Raw genomic sequence first — 21866 nt, 5'->3', positions numbered from 1 at the left:
ACATTTAAAATGAGGAAACGAATACGTTCGATTATTACAAAATTGCTACTATACTGGCTTTATAAATTAGTACTAAATGCAAATGGCGATTTATTTTATTTAACTGTTAATAATGCATTCATATGGGCACCAAAGGCTGTTTTTTTATTCAAATGATTTCTCTGCTTGAAAAACATTAATTAGTAAGCAAGTAAGTACTGTACATAATTTATGCTGTATATTTTAGAAAGTGTTCTACATGGCCCCGATGGGCAAATGACTGCAATAAGTCAACGACGCAGCATCAAAATCTTTGCAGAGAAGTGTCCACAGACAGCCAGTCAGTGAGCAGTGGGAGAGCGGCCCACACAGGCTCGCGGTGGAGTGGACACCCCGTGGCCCCGTCAACTAGGCGACAAAATAATATCACGTGATACAAAATGGGCAGTCCTCTGACGGGGCTGAAAAAAAAAAAGCCATTTTCTGGCGCTGCTGCAAATTGTAACCAAGTGGTAAGCGCCTATCTGGATCCTCGCTGGGAGGAGAACGAAGCGTCGATGTCAAATAAATCAGGTACGAATGAAGCTTAGCCAGCAGATTTTTTTGTGCGTGGCGACACGCCGCTCGATTGCTTGCGACGCACTCCCTTGCACGGTGTCACATTTTGAGCCTCTCTTGTTCGCGTCTTCATACAAGCCCTGTCAGTGAATTTTAAGATGGCTGCTTTGTGTACCAGTGTGATTTTCTGAAGCTCTGCGCCTTCTCAGTGTCGGCTGTTTTCGCTCGACGTGTTCCGTTGTGCCGCTAGTTCGAACGGCGGAGCTCCGCACAAATGGGCTCTGTCTTTGTTGCTGCTGGCCAAGCAACCAAGCTGATGCCCTAAGAGGAGGCCACACAGGAGCTAGTCAATAGTGGGCTGCTGTACACCAGCACCCGGGCTGCATGAGCTGCACTGATCACCCTGACAAAGCTTCGTTTATCGCTTCAATGTTTTTGCAGGTATTTTGACCGCGATGGGCTTTCTTTGTTGCAGCTTGTCTGTCCAAGGACGAGCTGCAGACATTGTCTGTGCGACAGACTTTAAATAAGGATATGACGGACAACTAGTTCCATGATGATAGCCTCCACCTACCCTACCTGTGATTTTAAAGAATAAGACAAAAACGACATAATTAATCATTTGTTTCCTCTTGCAGATCTTCCTAGATGGACAAAATGCAGACCAACAGGATTAAAATCACAGATCTGAATTCACATCTCACTTGTCCACTGTGCGCTGGTTACTTGGTTGATGCTACCACCATTGTAGAATGCCTCCATTCCTGTAAGTACAATCCCCTATTAACCTCTATAAAACTCAAGAGTATGGTCAGACTCCTAAGTCACACTTGGACATTCTGCAATTATTTATGATTACTCTACACAACATTCTATATTAACAGTGGGCCGATGGCCCGGGGCTACTACATCACCCAAAGTTGACTGACTATGGCCCTTAGATAAATAAGATGAAATCAACAGAGTCACTGACGGACACCCGTTTTGCTAACAAATGGCGGGACACTTAAAAAAAAACCTGACAGACTAAGTACCGACGGAAGTGTTTTTTTGTTTTTTGTTTTTTTGTCCACTATTGACTGGAACAGTGACTAACTGGTTCAATACTGACAGATTCTAGTCTGTCACTGACGGAGCGTTTTGCTAACAAGTTACAACTGATCTGTTTATAATAATAATAATGAACTCTTAAAAGTTTTTCTCAAATCAAATTTGATTTATATCAAACTCTTCATATATTAAAAATGTAACACAAAAGGTAAAAACAACCAAAAGAGAAGAAAACAAACATACAGAAATCAACCCCTCCCATCGCCACATGTAAACACATACATACTGTTCATACTAGGGGTGTAAATTTCTCCAATCAAGATGATTGAATACGGATCTCGATACATGGGGTGTGATCTGATACGAGAACGGATTAAAATTCGATTCGGTTTGATTCTGTGTAGCGATGCAACGATTACTCAATTTACATCAATATTTATATATCAGGCCTTAAAGGCCTAATACTTAAGGCCTAAATAAAGCTATTTAGGCCTATAGACCTACATCAAATGAGTAAAAAACAAAAACAAAAAACAATATAGTTAAATGAATAAATAAGTGAACAGAAAAATATATAAAAAAAATAAACCAATGAGTTAAAAGCTAAACTAAATAGGAAAGTCTTGAGCCTTTTAAAAATATCAACATTCTCTGTTGTCCTGGAGCAGGCGGCGCTCTAACCCGGGAATTACACCGGTTGCGTGTGTGGTGCGGCTGCGGTGCGGTGCGCCTTGACTGCGTGCTCCGGATGCATCAATTTTTTGGCCAACTCACACCGGCTCCGCACAGCTGCGGTCCGGCAGCTCCGTCGCCGACCACTTCCCGCCGTGTCTTGCGTGACGGCGCGCGATCATGTGGCATTGAAAACAACTACAAACACTCAGAAAGTCTTCTCAACAGAGAAGCAGAAAGTGAGGTGTCCTTTTATTATTTTGTGGCTTTCCACCTCCAATATAAACCTTTCCTCGTCCATGTTCGCTGGTGTCTAAACTGTGAATGAGCACCTCGCCCGTTAACGCCAGGCCCGGCTACGCCCACATCACGTTTTGCTGACATGCTTACGAAATAGGAGCTGGCGAGTGTTTTATTCTGAAAGGTAACCGGAAATTTATTTTGAAACTGCGGCGGTCTTCCTGTCCCGCTCGATGTGTTTTGTGCTAGCTTGCCATTTGCCGGAGACCGACGGATGTGGCGTCCGGCAAAAGTAGAAAATAGGTCTATCCAGGAGGGAGACGCAGTCGACACGTAACGCACACGCAAGTGGTGCAAATTGCACCATTCGAATGAATGGAACCTAATTGGTTGCGTCGCCGGAACGCACCGCAGCCGCACCGCAGCTGCATCCTGTGTAAATCCCGGGTAATACACCTCTGTCACGTTGCTTATCAAATGACCCATAACAAAGCAATTCAAATAAGAACAAATATTTTAACACAAACAAAAGCAATATAATATTTCTGACGTTAAAAAAATATTCAAATAAGAACAAATATTTTAACAAACAAAAAAAGCAATATAATATTGCTGACGTAAAAAAAAAAAAAATCAAATAAGAACAAATATTTTAACACAAACAAAAAAAAGCAATATAATATTGCTGATGTGTTAAAAAAAAAAAAAAAAAAAAAAAAAAAAAAGTTTTAAAAGGAATGAATGAGTCCGGCGGTACAAAAGGCTTCCCCAACCCCGATAGCCGAGAAGTGTTTTCAGAGAAATATTTCCAATAGTTATGACTTGACATATGCGTTTGCATAGTAAAAGACTCCAGCGTATAATGACTTGTGCCCAATTTCAGAGGTCAAAGCTGCCTTAAGAACGGCACCTGGTGTTGTAAAAAAAAAAATCTTAATAGTGACTGGCTGCATTGTGTTGTCTGTGTGTAGTTTGTAAAACATGCATCGTTGCCTTCTTGGAGACAAACAAGTTCTGTCCTCGATGCGACGTCCAGGTTCACAAAACATGTCCACAGCTCAGCATCAGGTAAATAAGCATGGATCACATTTACTATCATTTATTAAAGGCAATTTAAAAAAATATATAAACTTATTCTTTCCTTTTAGAGCGGACAAAACTCTACAAGACATAGTATATAAGCTTGTTCCGGGGTTGTTCAAAGGTAGGACCGCCCATATTTTTATGTTACAAAGGGCCTTTGAACAAAAGGTTTGTTTGATCTTTGAACAGAAAATGGCTTTATGTCATTGCTGCTGTTGTTGTTCACTGTTCACAGATGAGATGAAGCGGAGGCGAGATTTCTACTCTGAGAATCGTGTTCTGGAACCAGGGGAAGTGGTGGAGACATTTAACATTGCTGAAGATGAAATCATCAGTTTGTCAATACAGTTCTACGAGAGGAGCAAGTTAGTTGATAGACATACTGTATAATAATACTGTATTTTCAAAATCAAGTTTTAAACTGACAAAATACATTGACACAGTTTATTTGTCCTATCATGTATTTCAGCTGTAGATAATTCAATTACAAAAAAAATTGAATGAAATTGTATAGTTCATTTTTTTCACCTTATTTTTGCCACTCTGAAATGCTAATGCATTCCGCATTTACATGATACGCTTTGATTTTTTTTAATTTTTCTGCAGAACTAATGAGAGGCAGCGTACAGAGGTGGATGGAGACAAGGTAAAACCTGGTTTCACTTTAGAGATAAGGATTAGTGAAATCAGAGCCCACATCCTGTTGAAGTTGATGTTTTTTGTGGTCCGACTCCTCACCCCGGATTTGTGTTTTGTTCTCAGTCCAATGGTAAACGCTTCCTGCAGTGCCCAGCAGCCATGTCCGTTATGCACTTAGCGAAGTTCCTCAGAAGTAAGATGGATATACCCAGCAACTACAGGGTAATTACTCACACAAGATGCAATCATGTTGTAAAGAATTCATCCAATGCTGTTGACACTTTTTTGCTAACTTCCTTTTAGCGCTAGGCTAGCGATGTTTTCAAAACGAAGCATGTTTTGTATTTAAATAGACAGTGGATGTAGCTCTTAACATTGTGTATCTAGCTTTTACAGTTAACTCCAACTGCGGTGTCATTAAACAGGTTAAAGGATGATTAGGGACAACAGAATAACCAGAATAAAATACGCTACACACTTGCTAGTTGCTAATGCTACGCAAGCAAAGTGATGCATTCAGGGTACTTTCATAGCGTCAGATACTTCGATAAAACTTTGATAATGTTTTAAGAGGAAAATAATCGTCCATTTGGCCCACCTGCCCGATTGTTTTGGCCAATGTTTGAAGGCCAATAATCGGCCGATTATAATTGGTCGGGCCCTACTTTGTTGGCACAAAACTGCAGTATTTAATGTAGGCAAGTTTTGTTGGTTAACAAATTACTATTCACCACAGTTTTTCCAATTCCATGTATTCCCCATGTTTTTGTTTTGTTTTTTTTATAGTAAAAAATGAAAGTTGAAAACTGCATCACTACCTCTAATGCATTTCCTACCAACAATAATATAGGTGTGAAACTTCGTAGAACAATTTAAAATATAGTAGATGATTAAAAATCTAAATAGATGTAGTTGCTCACTGTAGTATGTCGTACAACTATTTAATGAACTGACCTTAAAAGCTGCTCTATGGAAGAAATTTAATCTCAAATCACTACTGCCACGTGTGGCTGAAAAATAGAACTGCATACTCCCTTCTTCATGTACACTTTATTACTAAAGACTCAGCACAGTCCATACTTGCCAACTGTCCCGATTCGTGCAGGAGAATTCCGAATTTCAACCTCATGTCCTGTGTGGCTTCCGATCAGTAATTTCTCCCACTAATCTCCCGACATTTCGAGCTCCCCAGTTAGAAGGGACGCGTGCATAAAAGCAAGTCGGGCAAAGAGCACCTCTTTGGGCTTGCTACAGAAAATTGTTGGGCCAAGCACTGGCCCCTGGCAGCTCCTCACCTACAAGCACAAATCATTCAATTTTTCACAACATAAAGTTGGCCACTATGGCACAGACGCTGCAAATGTCATAACCAATTTGTTTACAGAGGTAAGAAAAGTTTTGTACAGCTGTGAATACTCTCAGCATAGTAGCGTTCACATTCCGCTAGCATGCTGTAGCTACAATAGGCAATCTTGCTGCATTTAGCCTGAATGGAATGCGCAGGAGTAGGTGTTAATCTACTTATTAGAAGTCATTAATAAAGTAAAGTTAATAAGGGTATTGTAAATATTTTTGGTCAAATTGTTACATACGGCAGCTTTAATGTGGTACAATGTTCTGCAGCTAATGTTGCATAATGTTTGTTTTTAGGTCGAGGTGTTGTATGGGGATGAACCTCTGAAAGACTACTACACACTAATGGATATTGCCTACTTCTATGAGTGGAGGCGGGTGAGTGAAGGAGTCTTTTTCATGCTTTTGGATTTTTATTGGCTGAGTTAGTGCCGTGAATTTTTTGTTTTTTTTTGTTTTTGTTTTTGTGTAGTGTAATTTCCCCCACTTTAATGTTTAAGATAATCAAGCAAATGTGAAAATCAGAAAAGATATGAAAGACTTTTTTTCATTTCTCACTACAGCATTTCAATCTGATTCAGGTCTGGACTTTGACTAAGCCATTCCAGAACCGTCATTTTGTTTTTCGGAGCAACTCAGAAGTTGATTTGTAGTGTTTTAGATTGTTAGCCTGTTGCGGAACCCAAGTACACTTTTCAGCTTGAGGTCACAAACTGGTGGCCAAACATTCTCGCTCAGCTTTTTATGGTATACAGCAGAATTCATGGTTTGATTAATCCATGCTAGTCAACCAGAGCCCCTCCAGGAAATGAATTCAACTTTCCATAAAAATGTGATTAGATGGTAGCTACTGTTAATTCATGATTTCATAAGAGGAGGGGGCCCGGGCAACTACCTTTTTCCACACAGGATCAGGGAGATTATTTAAAGACTGTAAATTATCTTTACTTTGGTTATTTTTGTGCACTAATTACATTTCTTTGTTATCCTTAAACATTAAGGTGGGTAAACTACAAAAAATATACACTATGAGAGGAGGGCAAGTATTTTTTCATGGCACTATATACGTGTAACAACTAACATTAAAAAAATTTAATAAAAAAAAATGCTTCTTATTAAACATTAAATGGGTCTAATGAGGTGGTCTGGATAGTCTGACATTTAGTCAGTAATTTAAAAATAAGTTAGTGACAGGGAAGTTTTAAGACCTCCATTCAAGGCTCAAAATAACTTGATTTTTTGACAATCACTTTCATAGCTGCATTGCTTGTTTGTTATTTTACAATAAACTGGGCCGTTTCGAATTATGCAGTAACTGTTCAATGGTGCTCTTGGCATACACTGTTTACACCAGTGGTGCGCAAGTCTGGTCCTCAAGCGCCACCGTCCAGCCGGTTTTCAACTCCCTCCTTCAGCGCAGCTGAATTTAATGAGGAGCTAATCAGCAAGCTTTGCAGAAGCCTGATAATGATCCTGATCATGAATCAGGTGTGTTAAGTGGCGAGGAACATGGAAAACAGGCTGGCTAGGGGCTCTCGAGGACTGAACGTGGGCACCCCTGGTTGACACCATTGACGATAATGTGTGGGCTCTTGAAGTGAATGACTGCGAATCAATGTTTATTAATGAGGAGCAAATTTTGACACGCAAACTGCGATGCAACTTGCTTATTTCGAGCACCTGCGCCATGCTGTTTTTATTGGGTGTTTGTATATCTATGGTGTCAGGTGGAATTCTTGTACCTCCAAGAGACCCAACAAAATTTGGCCTTTGGTCTTTTGGAGACACCACTAATATACTAGGGGCGGCATGGCTCCGTGGTAGATTGGTCGTTTCACATCCATGAGGTTGTTGGTTCGATCCTCATCCCTGGTGACCATGTCGAAGTGTCCTTGGCTACTGTATTTGGTAGATAAAGCACTATGCAGTGGTACCTCTACTTACGAAATTAATTGGTTCTGGAAGAAAGTTCTTAAGAAGAAAATTTTGTAAGCAGAGATGCATTTTCCATGTAAATGCCCTAATCCGTTCCAAGCCTCCCAAAATTCAGACGTAAATGTTTTATAAAGCATACAAATACATCAAAACATGTAACAAATACATGTTACAATTAGATTATTGCACAATAAATGAGAGCTGTGCATAATGTAAAAAACAAAGAAGAATAAAAATGGTCATTTACCTTTTTAACTGCTGTCCTCTTCGTTTTTTGCCCTCTTTTTGGTTCATGTTCTCTCTCAGAAGTGTTTTTGCCTGGTGATTTGGAAAGAACTGATCCAAAGATGTTTGTTTTTTAAAATTTTTTTTATCACTCACACACTTACTCTTACATCATGTAAGCCGCACATGATCTCCCAGATGGATAAGTGAACCCACGCCATCCGGCACCGAAGGCAAGTGATGGTTCCACTCCTCCACCTGGAGCCCTTGTTTTTTTTTGTTTTTTTTGTTTGTTTTTTTAACAAGCCTTTGAAAACGTCCAAGGCAAACATCATAGTGAGCGATCGCCCGAATCGTGAACACTTTTTCTGGGTGATTCTTTTCAATAAATTCCGAAACTTGATGGAAACTTCAGGTACGGCGAGGCATCTTTTCCCAAAAAAGGCCCGTCTTGTCCAAATTAAAAACTTACTGTGCAACATATCCTTCATCAATCACCAATTGTTTGAATTTTTGCACAAATTCGTCGGCCGTTATTTAATATATTTACGTAAAACTATCTCAACACCTCATGGCCCGATGGATGAATGATGAGGACGCTGTATAGACATATCTATTATGTATCTATGGTCACACACGGTACAGGTCCCTCTTAGCCAATGGGATGCCAGTAAGATGCCAGTAATAGCCAATGGCAGAGCAGCTCTAAGTATGTTGCGTTCAGGAAACTTTGGGAGCTGCAAATAGGGGCTCATACTGTAGTTTTACCTTTTGTATCCTGAAACTTTGTAACAAGAGGCAATATTTTCCTGTTGAGTTTCATAACTTGAACATTTCGTATGAAGGTACATTCGTAAGTAGAGCTACCACTGTATTAAAAAGCGGCCCATTTACCATACTAACACGCAGTAGGAGCAGCATGGTTCAGGTGTTAGTGTCCATCTCCCAACTTGAACGTTGTGAGTTTGCTCCTCAACCCAACTTCTTAAAGGGATACTTGACTCATTGAGCCATTTTCAGCAGTAAAAAGTTAAGATATTGTCTATAATTAATGTGGTAACGTCATTATTTTTCATGTACAATACCTTTTAAAAAGTGAGTTTTCTACTTGCCGTCGACTGATGATGACATCACCCGTGCTGAGGAAGTAGGTAATGCCCAATCGTGGCTCAGTTTACTGACCCAACCCAGGCAATAGGTGAGCCATGATTGGCCCTTACTTACTCCTCAGCACAAGTGATGTCGTCATCATCAGTCGACAGCGAGTAGAAAAAATACTTTTTAAAAGTATTAATTGTACATGAAAAAATTAAGTTATTAAATTCATTTTGGACAAACTATTAACTTTTCACTGCTGAAAATTGTTCAATGAGTCAAGTATCCCTTTGAATAATTAAAATGTACTGTAGTCCAAAAGTCTCATTTAAAATTTAAGAGTAAAAAAACAAACAAAATATAACTTTTTTTTTTTTTTTTTTTTTCAAGTCAATATATCACCCCCATTTCTAACAGTGCATCTGTGCCTGTCTCAAAAAATTTATGAAAAATCAAGCGATAACTCCAGACCATTCGCTTGGTTCAGTAATGGCGGCTGCTCTCCTCTTACAGTGTTACTGCAGTGGAAAATGCATTGGGACAAGCTTCATTTTCTGAAATAACTGTCGACTTAGCTTTTATTAAACTATATTTCCAATACGTTTTTTTTTTTTAATGTACACGCCCACTTTTATCACTAGAAGTGAATGTAATATTTTCAACACGATTACACAAGAAATACACCATTTTCCTTTTGAGTGCAACATTGAAATGGTCTTCTACCAGGGAATTTATTTTTTTCCCCAAGTGAATGGAGCAGTCATTTACATTGTGTACCTGTCCGCAGACTGGACCCATTCCCCTTCAGTACCTGGTCAAACCCACGAGAAAGCGTAGGAGGCCGTCCCAGTCCGCCGTCCAGGGCCACTCCGACGGCGTCAACACCAGCCCAACCTCCGAGAGCGATTCACAAAGCGACAAAGTCCACAGTCCCGCTTCGGCCCAGATACCCCGAGCCTCCGCGCAATCCTGCCCCGCGCCTCACACGCCCTCTCCTGGCATCCAGAACTCCAACGGTACTACTGTGCCCAACAGCACTCAGCGACACGCGCTCTCCTCCAAACAGGGAGCCTCCGCTCGGAAGGTGGCCGTCAACGGCACAAGCTCGGCGGCCAGCAAAGAGGAGGTCAGGGGAGGGGAAAAAAGCGGGTTGCCTCCCGCAACCTAATAACGGCGCATGACAACAGGGAGGACAGAGTTTGGATTGCTCCCTTCTTTCTCAACAAGCAAAAATACAAACTGGAGCCTTGTTGCTTTTGGACTTAAAAGGCTGTTTTTCATCGTTCGCCGTGACACTCAAGTGTGCAGCCAAATAGATGTGTGCGTGTATGTGCGTTAGACTAGAACAGTGCGCACATACGGACTGTACAGTATGTATCAAGTGTGGGCATATTTGCGTACATATGTATAAAGTTATCTTTTATACAAGACATTGTAATCATTTTGTATTGTATACACAGTGGTTGTTTCATTTCCACTGTTCAATTTGTACATTAATTTGGCTTCTGTAAACTTGACAAATTGCAGAAGTGCATTGCAACGAAAACAACTGCACCATTTGGATATAAAGTTAAAAAAGCAATTCTTGCCTTGTCATTTGATAACTGCTGTATAAGTAAGCACTCGAGGTTAACATGTTCATGACAAAAACTGTTGATGCACTTTCCTTTAGTATGGCCACAGTCCAAACCGACAAGTATTTGACACCATTCGAAGCTTTCACTTTTTAAGCACTCCCACACTCACCTGAGTATTTGTATTTCAGGCCATCATACTTTTTGTCTCATGTCTGAACACAAAAGGGATTTGAATACATGGCCATGTATGTTTCACAAAAACTCAGCATTCCTTTTGTTTCCGTTCCAACAGCAGCAAAACGATGCTTTAAAGAAGAAGAAGAAAAAAAAAAACAGCCATATGTGCATGTTTTAGGTCAATAAAATGTTTACTTAGTAGGTTTTTTTAAGTGTCAAATTAATCATTTCTTGAGAACATCAGGAATTGTGAAGCATACTGTGAAATAAAGTTCAATGCTGGCAGTTTATTATGCCCGTTATCTATTGTAGAGTTAAGCTTTCAATAAGAAACAGTTCAATTGACTGTTCTTTTGTTAACTGTTCTATCACACTCACAAACTTTGTAGAGGATTGCAAACATGACATTCACAGTTAAGACGTTACATAGTGTGTTGAGTATGTTCTGCCTTATTTGTTCTCTAAAATCTCCAGTGAAGTCGAGTACTTCACAGATATGCCAAAAAGCCCAAAAAAAAAAAAAAAAAAAAAATTAAAATTCTTTTTAAAAACAAAAAAATAATCAGTTCTCTTCATGCAACGTGGCAGATATGATGAAGTCCTGCTTGTGAGTGCCATCACAGTATGGACGGTTGTTTGTGTATTTGCAACCACACAGCCAAACTGAGGTGTCTTTCTCTGGGACGAAGCGGACTGGGGACAGGCCTTGGGCTTTGGTCTTGTGTGCTCCATCACAGAAAGGCTGAGAGGAGAAAAAAAATAAAATAAAATCAGAAAATATCAAATGTGGACAATACTGTGTACACTAACAACAGTTTCAATGACACTTTAAGGAATCCTTTTTTGATGCTTACCTCATTTAGTTAGGGGGTATAGTGATTTGCGGATTGATCAGAAACATTGATAACGCATACCACTCTTCAAAATTGATTCTCTTGTGGCAGTGTGTCAAAATATTTTAAACACTAAACAATATGTGATGCAGTTCTTCACATAAGGCTACAATATTCAGACCATCAATTAAAACAATACCTCTCGGATGTGACTAAAACTCAGTATTATTTTTTGCAGAGGATTATATTTTATTATTGTGCCTTCCCCATAACCCGGGAAAATGGGAAATGTATACTAAAGAGAAAGTACTGTACATGTTAGCTTTTACCTGTTTCTTGCTGTATCCACAGGAGCACCAAGAGTAACGCTTTCCACCAACAAGATCCACTTTGAAAGGTTTTTTAGAGGGGATGACTGGTTCAGGAGGAATTGTGGAGAGGTGGACCTGATGACAGTTGAACACACTTCTTTTTTTTTTTTTTACAACACTTTAGAATCCATTCATCCGTTATTTGTACTATCCTGTTTGTCGTCATTAAAGTGAGCTGGAGCCTTTCCTAACAGACTTTGGACGGGAAAATAATACAATGATACATTTAATTGTTTTATTGTGCTTGAACGCATGCTCACTGCACATTCAACTCGCTCGTTCAACAAAACACTATAGTATAGTTTTGTGTCGAATGTGACGAATTGCGTAACCATTAGGGATTTAGCTTAATTGTAATACGAAGAACAACGATAATAAGCTCAAACTTGTGTGCCGCTTTAACGTCATACAGTTCAGTATATTTGCATATCAATAAAAAAAAAAAAAAAAAACACAAAAAAAAAACTATTGTATACAGTTTAATTAAATAGGGGCAGGGAGAGTTAGAGAGGTGTTTACCTTGGAAGCCACAGTTGCTATCCGAGATCGTTTCAAAATTGAAGTTATCCATCCATGATCTAATTTGGCCGTCAAGGTGTTCATTTTTTTCATCGACATCTCGCCACAGCTGGAGTTAAAACATCGTATCCTCTCGCTCAGTCTACGCAACACAACACGCCATTACCATGATTTAACAAGAAATGACAAAAGGCTGCTTTTCTGTCAGAGCCACTCTATATAGCGACATCACCATGAAAAAAAATACTATGAAATAAAGTGTAATTCTAAACAGACTCACTTGTGATCAGCGGTATCGTCTTCTTGTTCAAGGTGCAAGAAAGGTTGGGTCTCTTATTATAGAAACGTGAAAATCAAGTGTTAAACATTAAGCCAATCAGAATGTCGATGTAGTTTGAGTGGCAGGTCAAGAAGTCAATAGAAGCCACGAGTAGTGACACAACCCGGAAGCGGAAGATGTGACCGCTACAATTAAAGTGACACATCCAAATTGAGGCGGCTTACTTTCCCATTTGGAAAAAAATTGAGAAAAAAACACAAAAATACTAAACTAAACAAAAAAAACCCGAAAAAAATCAACCAACACTTTCCATTTGGATTGGGTAAAAACAAAACAATTATCTACTAATGGGGAAATGAAATCTTAGCTCCTCGACGTCATTTCATTGACGTGACGTCATTGATTGGTCATAAATCGAGCGTCTTCGTATCTTAAATTATCACATCATGTATTCACTTTATGATTTCTTTCACGTGGAATTCTAATTGAACTCAAATATGATGTTGGTATGCAGAGGCGATCTTGAGTTGGCATCATGCAGTCGCAGCGCATGACGTATCGCCATTACATATGGAAATTATTCATAGCTTCACCTTATTTATTTAGTTTTTTTTTTTTTACACATTTTCTGTCACAGCCCTATAAAATGCAATAAATGCAAGCATTTTGCGTGACGGCCGTGGCTCAGGGTGTAGAGACGGTCGTCCAGTAACTGGAAGGTTGTCTGCTCTCCCCAAGTCATGTGTCGTTGTTTCCTTGGGCAAGACACTTCACACACGGCTGTTGTGTTTTGTATTGTTGTTCTTTCAATAAATATTAAAAATAAAAAAATAAAAAAAATAATTAAAAAAAAGACACTTCACACACATTGCCTCCAGTGTCACTCACACTGGCACCTGAAAAGGTGCGAATGTTTGGTGGTTGTCGGAGGGGCTGCAGGTGCACGCTGGCAGCCACACTTCCGACAGCCTACCACAGGGCAGCTAGCTGAGTGCTACCAGAGTGTGAATGTGTGAGTGCATAAATAATGTATCCACCGTGTCTTTGAGAGTCCATAATAACACTATATAAATCTGATCTATTATTTTCTTGTTACATTAAACAGTAAGTTGAACAAACTTTTCACTTCTGATTTCAAAACGAATTATCCATCATCTTGTTGTGTACTGTATACATAATAATATGTGACGTGAAACATCTATTTCATATTCATAACAGCCCTCCAAATGAAGCCAGACAAATTTCAGTGTGGCCCGTGACAAAAATGACTGACATTCCTTTCTTTTTACACATTTTGTCATATTAATCTCAAATGTAATTACTTTATCTTAACTTTATTTGACAGCTCTGCACAAACGTTTAGAATTCTAATGAGAATTAAACTATGTATCACTGTATTTTTTTTTGTTAAAAAAACAAAACAAAACAAAATTGGCATGCACATAACTATGCAGTCGTCACCACCGAATGTCAGTACTTTTTGCAAGCCACGTTGTGCGCAAACACGGCTGCAAGTCATTTCTGATATGTCTCAATGAGCTTGGCACATCTTGCCACTGGGATTTTTGCTCGTCCCTCCAAAAAATAAAATAAAATGGTTTCCCTATCCTCTGCCAACTTTTAGTCCTCAGCACATGTAATCTGATTGAAACATTTATAACATAGCAGATAAATTCAAATAACAGTGATGAATCACATATATTTGCATTAAATGTTTGAGCGGATAATTCAGGCACAAATTTGTGATTATATATATATATATATATATATATATATATATATAATTTGGAGTGGTAAAAGTACAAGCCTACTAGGAGGTAGAAATGGAGGTATGCATAATACGGTATCTGTTGTATCCATGAGAATTGGTCATTTAACCAGTCTTTTGACTGAGTTCAGCACATCTTTGTAGATGACTTTGAAATGTGAGCCATCACAATAAGGACCATTTCTTGTTTGCTTGCATGCGCACAGCATGACAGTCTTGTCTTTGTCAGAGGTGAAGCGGAGTGGAGACAAGTTTGGTGCTTTGGTCTTGTGAGCTCCATCGCAGTAAGGCTGAGGGAAAGAGAAAGCAGTGACAGAAATTGTCTAAAAGTTAAACAACTCTGTTAATTCAATTTCACATGCAAAAAATAAAAATAAAAATATATATACAGGCATAAATCACAAAACTTTACTCCAGCCACACTAAATGCATTTCTTGAGTTGACACAGGAACATTTTTTTTTTTGTACAGCTGAGATCATAATAATTTTAAACTGTGTTTGTAAACAGGAACAGTACAATGACAAAAGTAGATTATCAAAATAAAGTAGATTATTGGTAGAGCGGTCGTATCGCAACCCTGTAGAGGTGTGGGTTTAATCCCAGGCCATTGTGACCATATCGAAGTTTCCTTGAGCAAGATACTGAACACCCAATTTCTCCTGATGTTTCATCATCAGTAGGTAAATGTGGAGCCAAAATGTAAAGCGCTTCGAAGGCCTTGTATATGTGAAGTACCATTTAAAAGCAGCTAATTTTTCAGGCCTTCTGAGTCAATCAGAGATGTTATGTCAACTGTCACACAGACAAACCTGTTTCTTGCTGTGCCCACATGCACACCAGGCGTAGCGTTTTCCAGCAGACAGTCGCACCCTGTAGGGCAGACGGGCTGCAGGGACAGGCTGAGTAGACTCAGGTCGAATGTTCACCTGTAATGATGACAGCTAAGATCAACAGCAGATTATAGCAACTGCTATAATCATTCTTATGTTGTTGACGTTTTAATTGATAAGGTCATATAGTGTCAACTTATTGTATTACTTCCTCACCACGATTACTGCTGGAAAGTTTGGATGCACACTTACCTTCCAGTAAAGGGTAGTGATGACACGTCAAGTGAAGTTTGACTTTTTGCACCATTACAATACATTACAATACTTAAGGTAAATACTGGTAGTCATTATATTTTTCCGCTCCATACAACACATGGTAATGTTTAGTAATCTTGCATTGTAGGACGACTAAATGTGGTACATTTTAATGATAAGCTTTGCAGTTGGAGCAGCCTTCAACATAGCATTTTAATATAATAACTATTCGGGCCTTTAGAATTTATTCATTTATTTTTTTAAGGAAGGTGATATGGCTTTTGTACTTAACGTTAAGTCAAAAATGTTGGGGTGGTTTAATCTGATTAATTACTATTCTACGAACACGAGATTAATCAGAAACCATGTTTAGACTACATGGATCATATTGAAAACAATATGTATATTTTTAACTTCTGCTTATATGTTCCCCAACCTCACTTCCAACCTTTTACTTTTATACTTTAAGTAGTTTTGAAACCATTAGTTTTAACTTAAGTAAAAAGCTCGAGTTGATACTTCAACTTCCACTCAAGTCTTTTTAAATCCTAATGACTTTACTTTTACTTGAGAAATGATGAATGAGATACTTTTGACATCTTTTATTTTTAAGTGTCCCTGTCAGTATATCCGGCTAAATTTGGCGACTGCATGCTGGCAAATCATTACAAACAACATGCGTCAAATAGTCGTGTTTTGCACATTATTAAATGGCTTGTAGCAAACGATCCCTCACAGCAGAAACATAGGCTTTCTATGTAAACATTTATGGTCAACTTTGTCTCTAGAGCTACCTACGTTGGTGACTCATTACTATTTACTAACGTGCCAAATTCACTTACCATGTTATGTGTTGATGGAAGCGTTGCAAAACAGTTTCAAATGGGAAAAAGCGGACTGTTTTTTCACTCGACGCCTGGCAAACTGGTTATTATGGGCTGCACCGAAGGCGAGGTGGAAAAGTAAAACAAGGCGTGGTGACTTGGCACCAGTGGGAAAATATTAACCTAAACAAAATATACAACGTAGCACATTTTTAAACTTGCAATGTTAACTAGGTAAGCGACGAAACATAAGCCTCACCAATGAGGAGGAAGCAAGTAATAGAGGTCGAGGTCGTTTCAAATGCTGCAGTCCTCTCCAGACAGTGTTCATGTTGCATACGAATGGAGTAATAGCAAGCAGGTAGGTCGGCAACTTCAGTACAGCACTTACTACCTGTACAACTAAAATTCCAATATGGCCTCTTCAAGCAAGGGGATTGGCTGCAAATGTAAACAAAACGACGTAATGTCCAGTGTCCTCATTTTCTCCTCCTCCTACCGCACCCGCGTATGTTAAATTTTTTTTTTTTAAATAATAATAAATAATTAATGACCGACAACGTCGTCGTTTTCCCCTCAAAAGAAACACACCTCCTTCGCTAGTTGTTTGCTTAGTACAATGGTCTAAAAATCTATTGTCATATGCTTGGTGATATGTATTATTGGAACAGAACTATACACAGTGTATAGTTCTGTTCGAGTCCGTTTGCGAGCAGGCAGACGGAGCAAATGTACTCAAACTCGTTACTTTAGTACTGTACCAGGTGCGAAGCTACTACGTGTATGTGTTCAAGTGATAAGCACATGATTTTAATAGATTGTGCCAGAAGAGCATACATACAAATTCATTCCAAAAATATTTTTCCATGCAACAGAGAACTGATTGAAGAGAACATGTAAAACAAATAATCAAAATACATTTATTGGGGGGCGAACAAAGACCGTATTCATCCATCGTTTTAATTTTACACACAAGTATCAAAATACTTTACAGGGATTTAATCTGAATATTGTCAAATTAATTTTTTGATCACTTCCTACAGGCAATTACACTGTACAATGACAAGTCTTGTCATTAAAATTAGGTGCTCATTTAATTCATTTTTTCTTTACCGGGGAACAATGCATTTAAAATCATGCATAGTTATAACTTAATAGTATATCGCTGGCATGGGGCAGAATCCTTGTTCCTCCTAAATCATCACTTTTGAAGAGACCACAAAAACGTTTGTTCAACCATTAACATTTCATCATCATAGAGCGCAAGCCAATTTTAACACTTTAGATTGGTTATACTTGGTAGAAAATAACACCCACAAGTGTGGACTGACCAATAGGATTGATTTGTGAAAAAAAATTTGACATTTAGCAAACTGTGGCTAACTAGGAGGTATCAGCCCGACGGCAGCGATATTAACATATTTGAGAAACCATTGCATCTTATGCAATTCTGATTCCAACAAGTATGTAACTTGCTCTCCATTAAACCTCATTGTGAGATGGATGTTCGAATGTTGTTACACTGAAGATACACAGTACGACATTCAGAACATCTTGGTTACCCCAACTTCAAAGCTTTAAAGTACATGTGTCTTACACAAAAGAAATGTACAACTCTTAATCAAACAAACATAGTTTAAAATTGGGCTTACAGTGCCCCAGTGCAACATGGGAATGAAAACAACAAAACGTTTGCACCGCTCCCTTCCGTGGACAATGTCTTCTCGGGACATATTGTACTTGGTAAATTGCAGACGTCACACTTCCAATGTTGAAATGTTGGCTCATGCTTTTTTAAAATCAACATAAACATTCCCGTTCTGTCATTGCTACAGTATTTAATCACCTCCTAGTGAGCTGTTTTACGTTGTTTTTTGACATCTACAGACAACACTAACTAGCACTCCAGATGTTACATGGGGCAGACGATATTCAAAATTGAAGAGGTGAGAAAACCAGACCACAATATTGCTACAGAAAAAAAAGACAAAACACACACACAAGAATAAAAATCCCTTCCTTAATGGTAAAAAATAATAATAATTGTGAGCTACAGAATGTAAGCACACATGGCAACATGTAACAGGGAAAGCAGATTTCCATTGCCATTGCCACGAATGGGAGTGCCAGTAGCCAATAAGGGTCCACTGCATCTTATTTCACCATCTTCAGAGCAGGTCATACTACAAATAATACAATATTGTGACAGCATTTTCATGATAGTTTACATCCTTGGCTAGGACACACTGTGCGGCCTTCATAGTAAGATTTCCTTTGAGTACTTTCCTCTCACATCTCTGAAGCACAAACAACTAAAGAGTATTGTATCTGTATGCAAAAATTACAGTACAAAAAAAACACTATAGTTATCACTATCAGGTTATTCACAAATTTAATTTGATGCAATTGGTTACTTATAAAATGTATACAGGTACATGGATTTAGGATGAGTACCATGTATCCCTAATAATAATAATAATAATAATAATAGCAATAATGAAGACTACCACAGAGAGAGATTGAGCCTGTGGGCTCAACTTTTTCACTATATATTTTAACATCATTAAGGCATTATCTGTCCAGTATTGCTAAAAGAACAGCTAGTTAGCAGACATTACCAGAATATGCTGAACAGAAATATATATTGTATAGAAAACTGAGTGTCAAATTACCTTAAAAAAGATGACTCAATAAACTACCAACATGCAAAGTGCAAACTTATTCAGGGAAAAGAAATTTTCACAAACAACTTCCAAATGTTTGGTTTCATCCTCTTAATCTCGACAGCAACTAGAAAGATATTATAAACTCCTCTGGTTTTGAACAGATGCACTAATGCCAGTTTCAAGGAGGAACAATACGCTATTTTGGATATTTAGACATCAGTAAAAACTTCAACAAGGTTAATGACGAGATTTTCGGAGGCTATTTATATCCACTATAAGTAGTAAAAGGAGTTAGCACAAAATGGAAGCCACACATTAACGTAGAAAAAGATGGCAGAAAATTTTGAGGTAATAACGAGCTTAAGATTGAATGCCACATGTTGTCATTATTGATGCGACGTTTGGCTTGTCCCGTCAGGAATTGCCACAGCAAGTCACTCGCATGGTAGGAAATCAAACAAAATTCAACTTGGAGTTGTAAGCATAAAGCAAGTGCCTGGAAGAAACGTGGGTGCGGTGGACACAAAGGGAAGACAACATTTACTTTACGGGAAGACAAATGTGTGAGGTGGCTGACGTGGATAAAATTCAGTCACTAATTCCCAACATGGAAAATGTATGGAAAGGATTCATCAAGGGTCAGTGCTGGAGTTTCTACTTCAAACCAAAAACCTAGACCACACCTGTCAGGACGGGTAAGGACTGTCCACAGAAGCAGGCCCTTTGGCCTAGCTAACAAAATTAGTGCAATTTAAGAAGACACCACTGTAATCGTGATCTCTGAAAAGCTGCCTGTATAAAAAACATGAAAGAAGCTCTGATAAAACAACTTCCACACACAAAATCCTCACCCTCATGTCCATCCTGTGGTACATTCATTAAGTAGAAATGACATCCTCATGTCATAAGAGTTGACCTCAGTTGTTCATCAGGGACTTATGATTAATATCATCATTTGAGATGTTGTCATATCGGGGATTTTATCCATTCTTGTCTCCGCCCTTCTCTCCTGCAGCCTGAAAAAATGACAGGTGAAAAAAAATAAATAAATAAAAAATCAACTTTTTAAAAAAAAAACTTTTTTTTGTACTTTGCAGCCCCATTAGTCTAAATATGATATTATGGTTAATATTGCATTAGTGGAATATGAGTTGTGCAGGGGTGGGCAATTCCGGTCCTCGAGGGCCAGAGTCCTGCAGGTTTTAGAGGTTTCCCTCCTCTAACACAGCTGATTCCAATGAAAAGGATTGTTACCAAGCTTATGCAGATCTTGCTAGATGTGTTGGCGAAGGGAAATGTCGAAAACCTGCAGGACTCTGGCCCTCGAGGACCTGGTTTGCCCACCCCTGAGTTAAAGGGATATTTGACTTATTGAGCCATTTTCAATAGTAAAAAGCTGAAATTTTGTCCAGAATTAATTTGTTAATTTCATTATTTTTCATGTACAATTAATACATTTGAAAAACAATTTTTTCCACTTGCTGTCGACTTAAGATGACATCACCTGTGCTGAGGAAGTAGGTAGCAACCAATCATGCCTCAGTTTGCTGACCAAATCCAGAAAACACGTGAGCCATGATTGGTCGTTACCTATTTCCTCAGCACAGGTGATATCTTCTGTTGTCGGCAAGTGGGAACATCATTTTTTAAAAGTATTAATTGTACAATAATAATGTAGTTATCAAATTAATTCTGGACAAAATATTAACTTTTTATTGCTGAAAATGGCTTGACATCAATGTTGCTCAGGTAACAACCAATCACAGCGCAGCTTCAGAAAACAGGTGAGGTGTGATTGGTTGTTGCCTGAGCCCTGAGCAACTGTGATGTCATCTTCAGTCGACAGCAAGTGGCAAAATGGCCGCTCTCTGAGATGGATAAAAACAGCTGGAAATATTAATCCGAATGTCATGTTTCGACTAGTAAGGTCACATATTGTCAAGGTATGTTTTAGGTTGACTTCCACTTTAAAACACCTCATGATGCGTGAATAAGCGATGATGACTGAAGACTCACAGGCTTGTGTAGAGCGCCCTCGGGTCTGCCGAAGAGGTTCCCTCCCTGGTTGTCCTGCAGGGGGCTGGCACTCACTGAGGACAGCAGGCCGGGAGACTGGGCCAATATGGGGGAGTTTGGCGTGGACGTGAGGGCTCCTGCCAGTGTGAGGCGCTGCAGCTCCCTCTGCCTCTGCTGCTGCTGCTGAAGCATCTGGCAAACTACCGCCCTCTGCTCCTAACGACACAGATGGTCATAATAGGGAAAGTTTGAGTTCATCAACAACTGACACAATGACAATTCCTCCAGGCTCCTCAAAGTCACTCGGAGATGCCATGCAAACTTCCAGTAGCCATTATGTCACAGCTTTTTTGTGTGCTAAATTGTGTCACAGGGAATGGAAGCTTCTACCAAGAAGCTGACTGCTCGAAAAAGTCCCCCACACATGCTTGCATGACTCACACCCTCAGCGCTGTGGTGTCGTCTTCCACTTAGAAAGCCAACAGATGCTGTGGAGTCAGAAAGTGATTTGCATTTGAAATGTGACCCAATAGTAAAATGAAGTGGCTATTAGAAAAGAAGACTGAGAATAATGGAGGTGGAAATGTGTAAACAGATCTAACTCAATGTCAAGGATGCCAGCTAGAGCAGCGTGACTGTACGTTAGTCAAAATTCGCTCGTGAGAGCTGGTGACTTGGCGGCCGGTGACGCGGTGGAAAGCACGGCTTTGAAACCCCAGTAGGTGGGGGTGGGATGGCGCAAGAGTCACCACTGTTACACCAATCCCGAACCCACACATCAAAATGAGAACTACAGGGATGGCACAATGGCCATATAATAATATTCATTATCTTGTCTTGTAATGTTGCAACTTAGTGTAGGTCTTCTGTCATATACTGTAAATGTAACATTGGACTATTAATTTTGAAATGTGTGTTT

General features: G+C 39.1%; 4 protein-coding genes across 6 annotated transcripts in view; 1 reads left to right on the top strand and 3 right to left on the bottom strand.

Moving 5' to 3' along the window:
- The first annotated feature begins 374 nt into the window (after window positions 1-374).
- Window positions 375-10873, top strand: LOC144020624 (polycomb group RING finger protein 2-like). 2 transcript variants are annotated; one of them, XM_077524268.1, is made up of 9 exons: window positions 375-552; window positions 1176-1303; window positions 3471-3567; window positions 3648-3703; window positions 3818-3947; window positions 4189-4228; window positions 4345-4443; window positions 5872-5952; window positions 9617-10873. In XM_077524268.1, exons 2-9 carry the CDS (start codon window positions 1186-1188, stop codon window positions 9995-9997), a joined length of 1002 nt encoding a protein of 333 aa, XP_077380394.1. In that variant the 5' UTR covers window positions 375-552; window positions 1176-1185; the 3' UTR covers window positions 9998-10873. The 2 variants fall into 2 exon arrangements, with proteins under 2 accessions (XP_077380394.1, XP_077380395.1); XM_077524269.1 differs by lacking the exon at window positions 375-552 and adding an exon at window positions 596-978.
- Window positions 10750-12907, bottom strand: LOC144020625 (uncharacterized). 2 transcript variants are annotated; one of them, XM_077524271.1, is made up of 4 exons: window positions 12587-12907; window positions 12307-12415; window positions 11746-11862; window positions 10750-11325 (listed from the first exon to the last, which is right to left on the bottom strand). In XM_077524271.1, exons 2-4 carry the CDS (start codon window positions 12403-12405, stop codon window positions 11146-11148), a joined length of 396 nt encoding a protein of 131 aa, XP_077380397.1. In that variant the 5' UTR covers window positions 12406-12415; window positions 12587-12907; the 3' UTR covers window positions 10750-11145. The 2 variants fall into 2 exon arrangements, with proteins under 2 accessions (XP_077380397.1, XP_077380396.1); XM_077524270.1 differs by having other exon boundaries at window positions 12307-12448; window positions 12587-12892.
- A 256-nt stretch (window positions 12908-13163) lies between these two features.
- Window positions 13164-16673, bottom strand: LOC144020626 (uncharacterized). Its single transcript, XM_077524272.1, has 3 exons — window positions 16525-16673; window positions 15166-15282; window positions 13164-14644 (listed from the first exon to the last, which is right to left on the bottom strand). Exons 1-3 carry the CDS (start codon window positions 16594-16596, stop codon window positions 14456-14458), a joined length of 378 nt encoding a protein of 125 aa, XP_077380398.1. The 5' UTR covers window positions 16597-16673; the 3' UTR covers window positions 13164-14455.
- Window positions 16674-17162: 489 nt separating this feature from the next.
- The window catches only part of LOC144020637 (protein AF-17-like), a 29340-nt gene continuing 24636 nt past the window's right edge, over window positions 17163-21866 (bottom strand). Inside the window, exons 19-20 of the mRNA XM_077524314.1 lie at window positions 20948-21163; window positions 17163-19947 (exon numbers count right to left, since the gene is read on the bottom strand). Coding sequence (XP_077380440.1) covers window positions 19912-19947; window positions 20948-21163 — 252 coding nt within the window. The 3' untranslated portion in view covers window positions 17163-19911. The remainder of the gene's footprint in view (window positions 19948-20947; window positions 21164-21866) is intronic.

Source organism: Festucalex cinctus, chromosome 6, assembly GCF_051991245.1.
Source record: "Festucalex cinctus isolate MCC-2025b chromosome 6, RoL_Fcin_1.0, whole genome shotgun sequence".
Taxonomy (NCBI): Eukaryota; Metazoa; Chordata; class Actinopteri; order Syngnathiformes; family Syngnathidae; genus Festucalex; species Festucalex cinctus.
Note: the sequence above shows the minus strand (reverse complement) of the source record. Positions and strands in the feature narration are given on the sequence as shown.

What these genes read in the sequence shown, in the direction of transcription:
- LOC144020624 (XM_077524268.1), top strand. Translation starts at nt 1,186, where the DNA reads ATGGACAAAATGCAGACCAACAGGATTAAAATCACAGATCTGAATTCA. An exon ending in TGTCCACAGCTCAGCATCAG is followed by an intron (nt 3,568 to 3,647) that starts GTAAATAAGCAT and finishes CTTTCCTTTTAG; the next exon opens with AGCGGACAAAACTCTACAAG. An exon ending in TGTTCCGGGGTTGTTCAAAG is followed by an intron (nt 3,704 to 3,817) that starts GTAGGACCGCCC and finishes CACTGTTCACAG; the next exon opens with ATGAGATGAAGCGGAGGCGA.
- LOC144020625 (XM_077524271.1), bottom strand. Translation starts at nt 12,405, where the DNA reads ATGTCGATGAAAAAAATGAACACCTTGACGGCCAAATTAGATCATGGA. An exon ending in TAGCAACTGTGGCTTCCAAG is followed by an intron (nt 11,863 to 12,306) that starts GTAAACACCTCT and finishes AACTGTCATCAG; the next exon opens with GTCCACCTCTCCACAATTCC. An exon ending in GTGGATACAGCAAGAAACAG is followed by an intron (nt 11,326 to 11,745) that starts GTAAAAGCTAAC and finishes TTCTCCTCTCAG; the next exon opens with CCTTTCTGTGATGGAGCACA.
- LOC144020626 (XM_077524272.1), bottom strand. Translation starts at nt 16,596, where the DNA reads ATGAACACTGTCTGGAGAGGACTGCAGCATTTGAAACGACCTCGACCT. An exon ending in TACTTGCTTCCTCCTCATTG is followed by an intron (nt 15,283 to 16,524) that starts GTGAGGCTTATG and finishes TCATCATTACAG; the next exon opens with GTGAACATTCGACCTGAGTC. An exon ending in GTGGGCACAGCAAGAAACAG is followed by an intron (nt 14,645 to 15,165) that starts GTTTGTCTGTGT and finishes TCTTTCCCTCAG; the next exon opens with CCTTACTGCGATGGAGCTCA.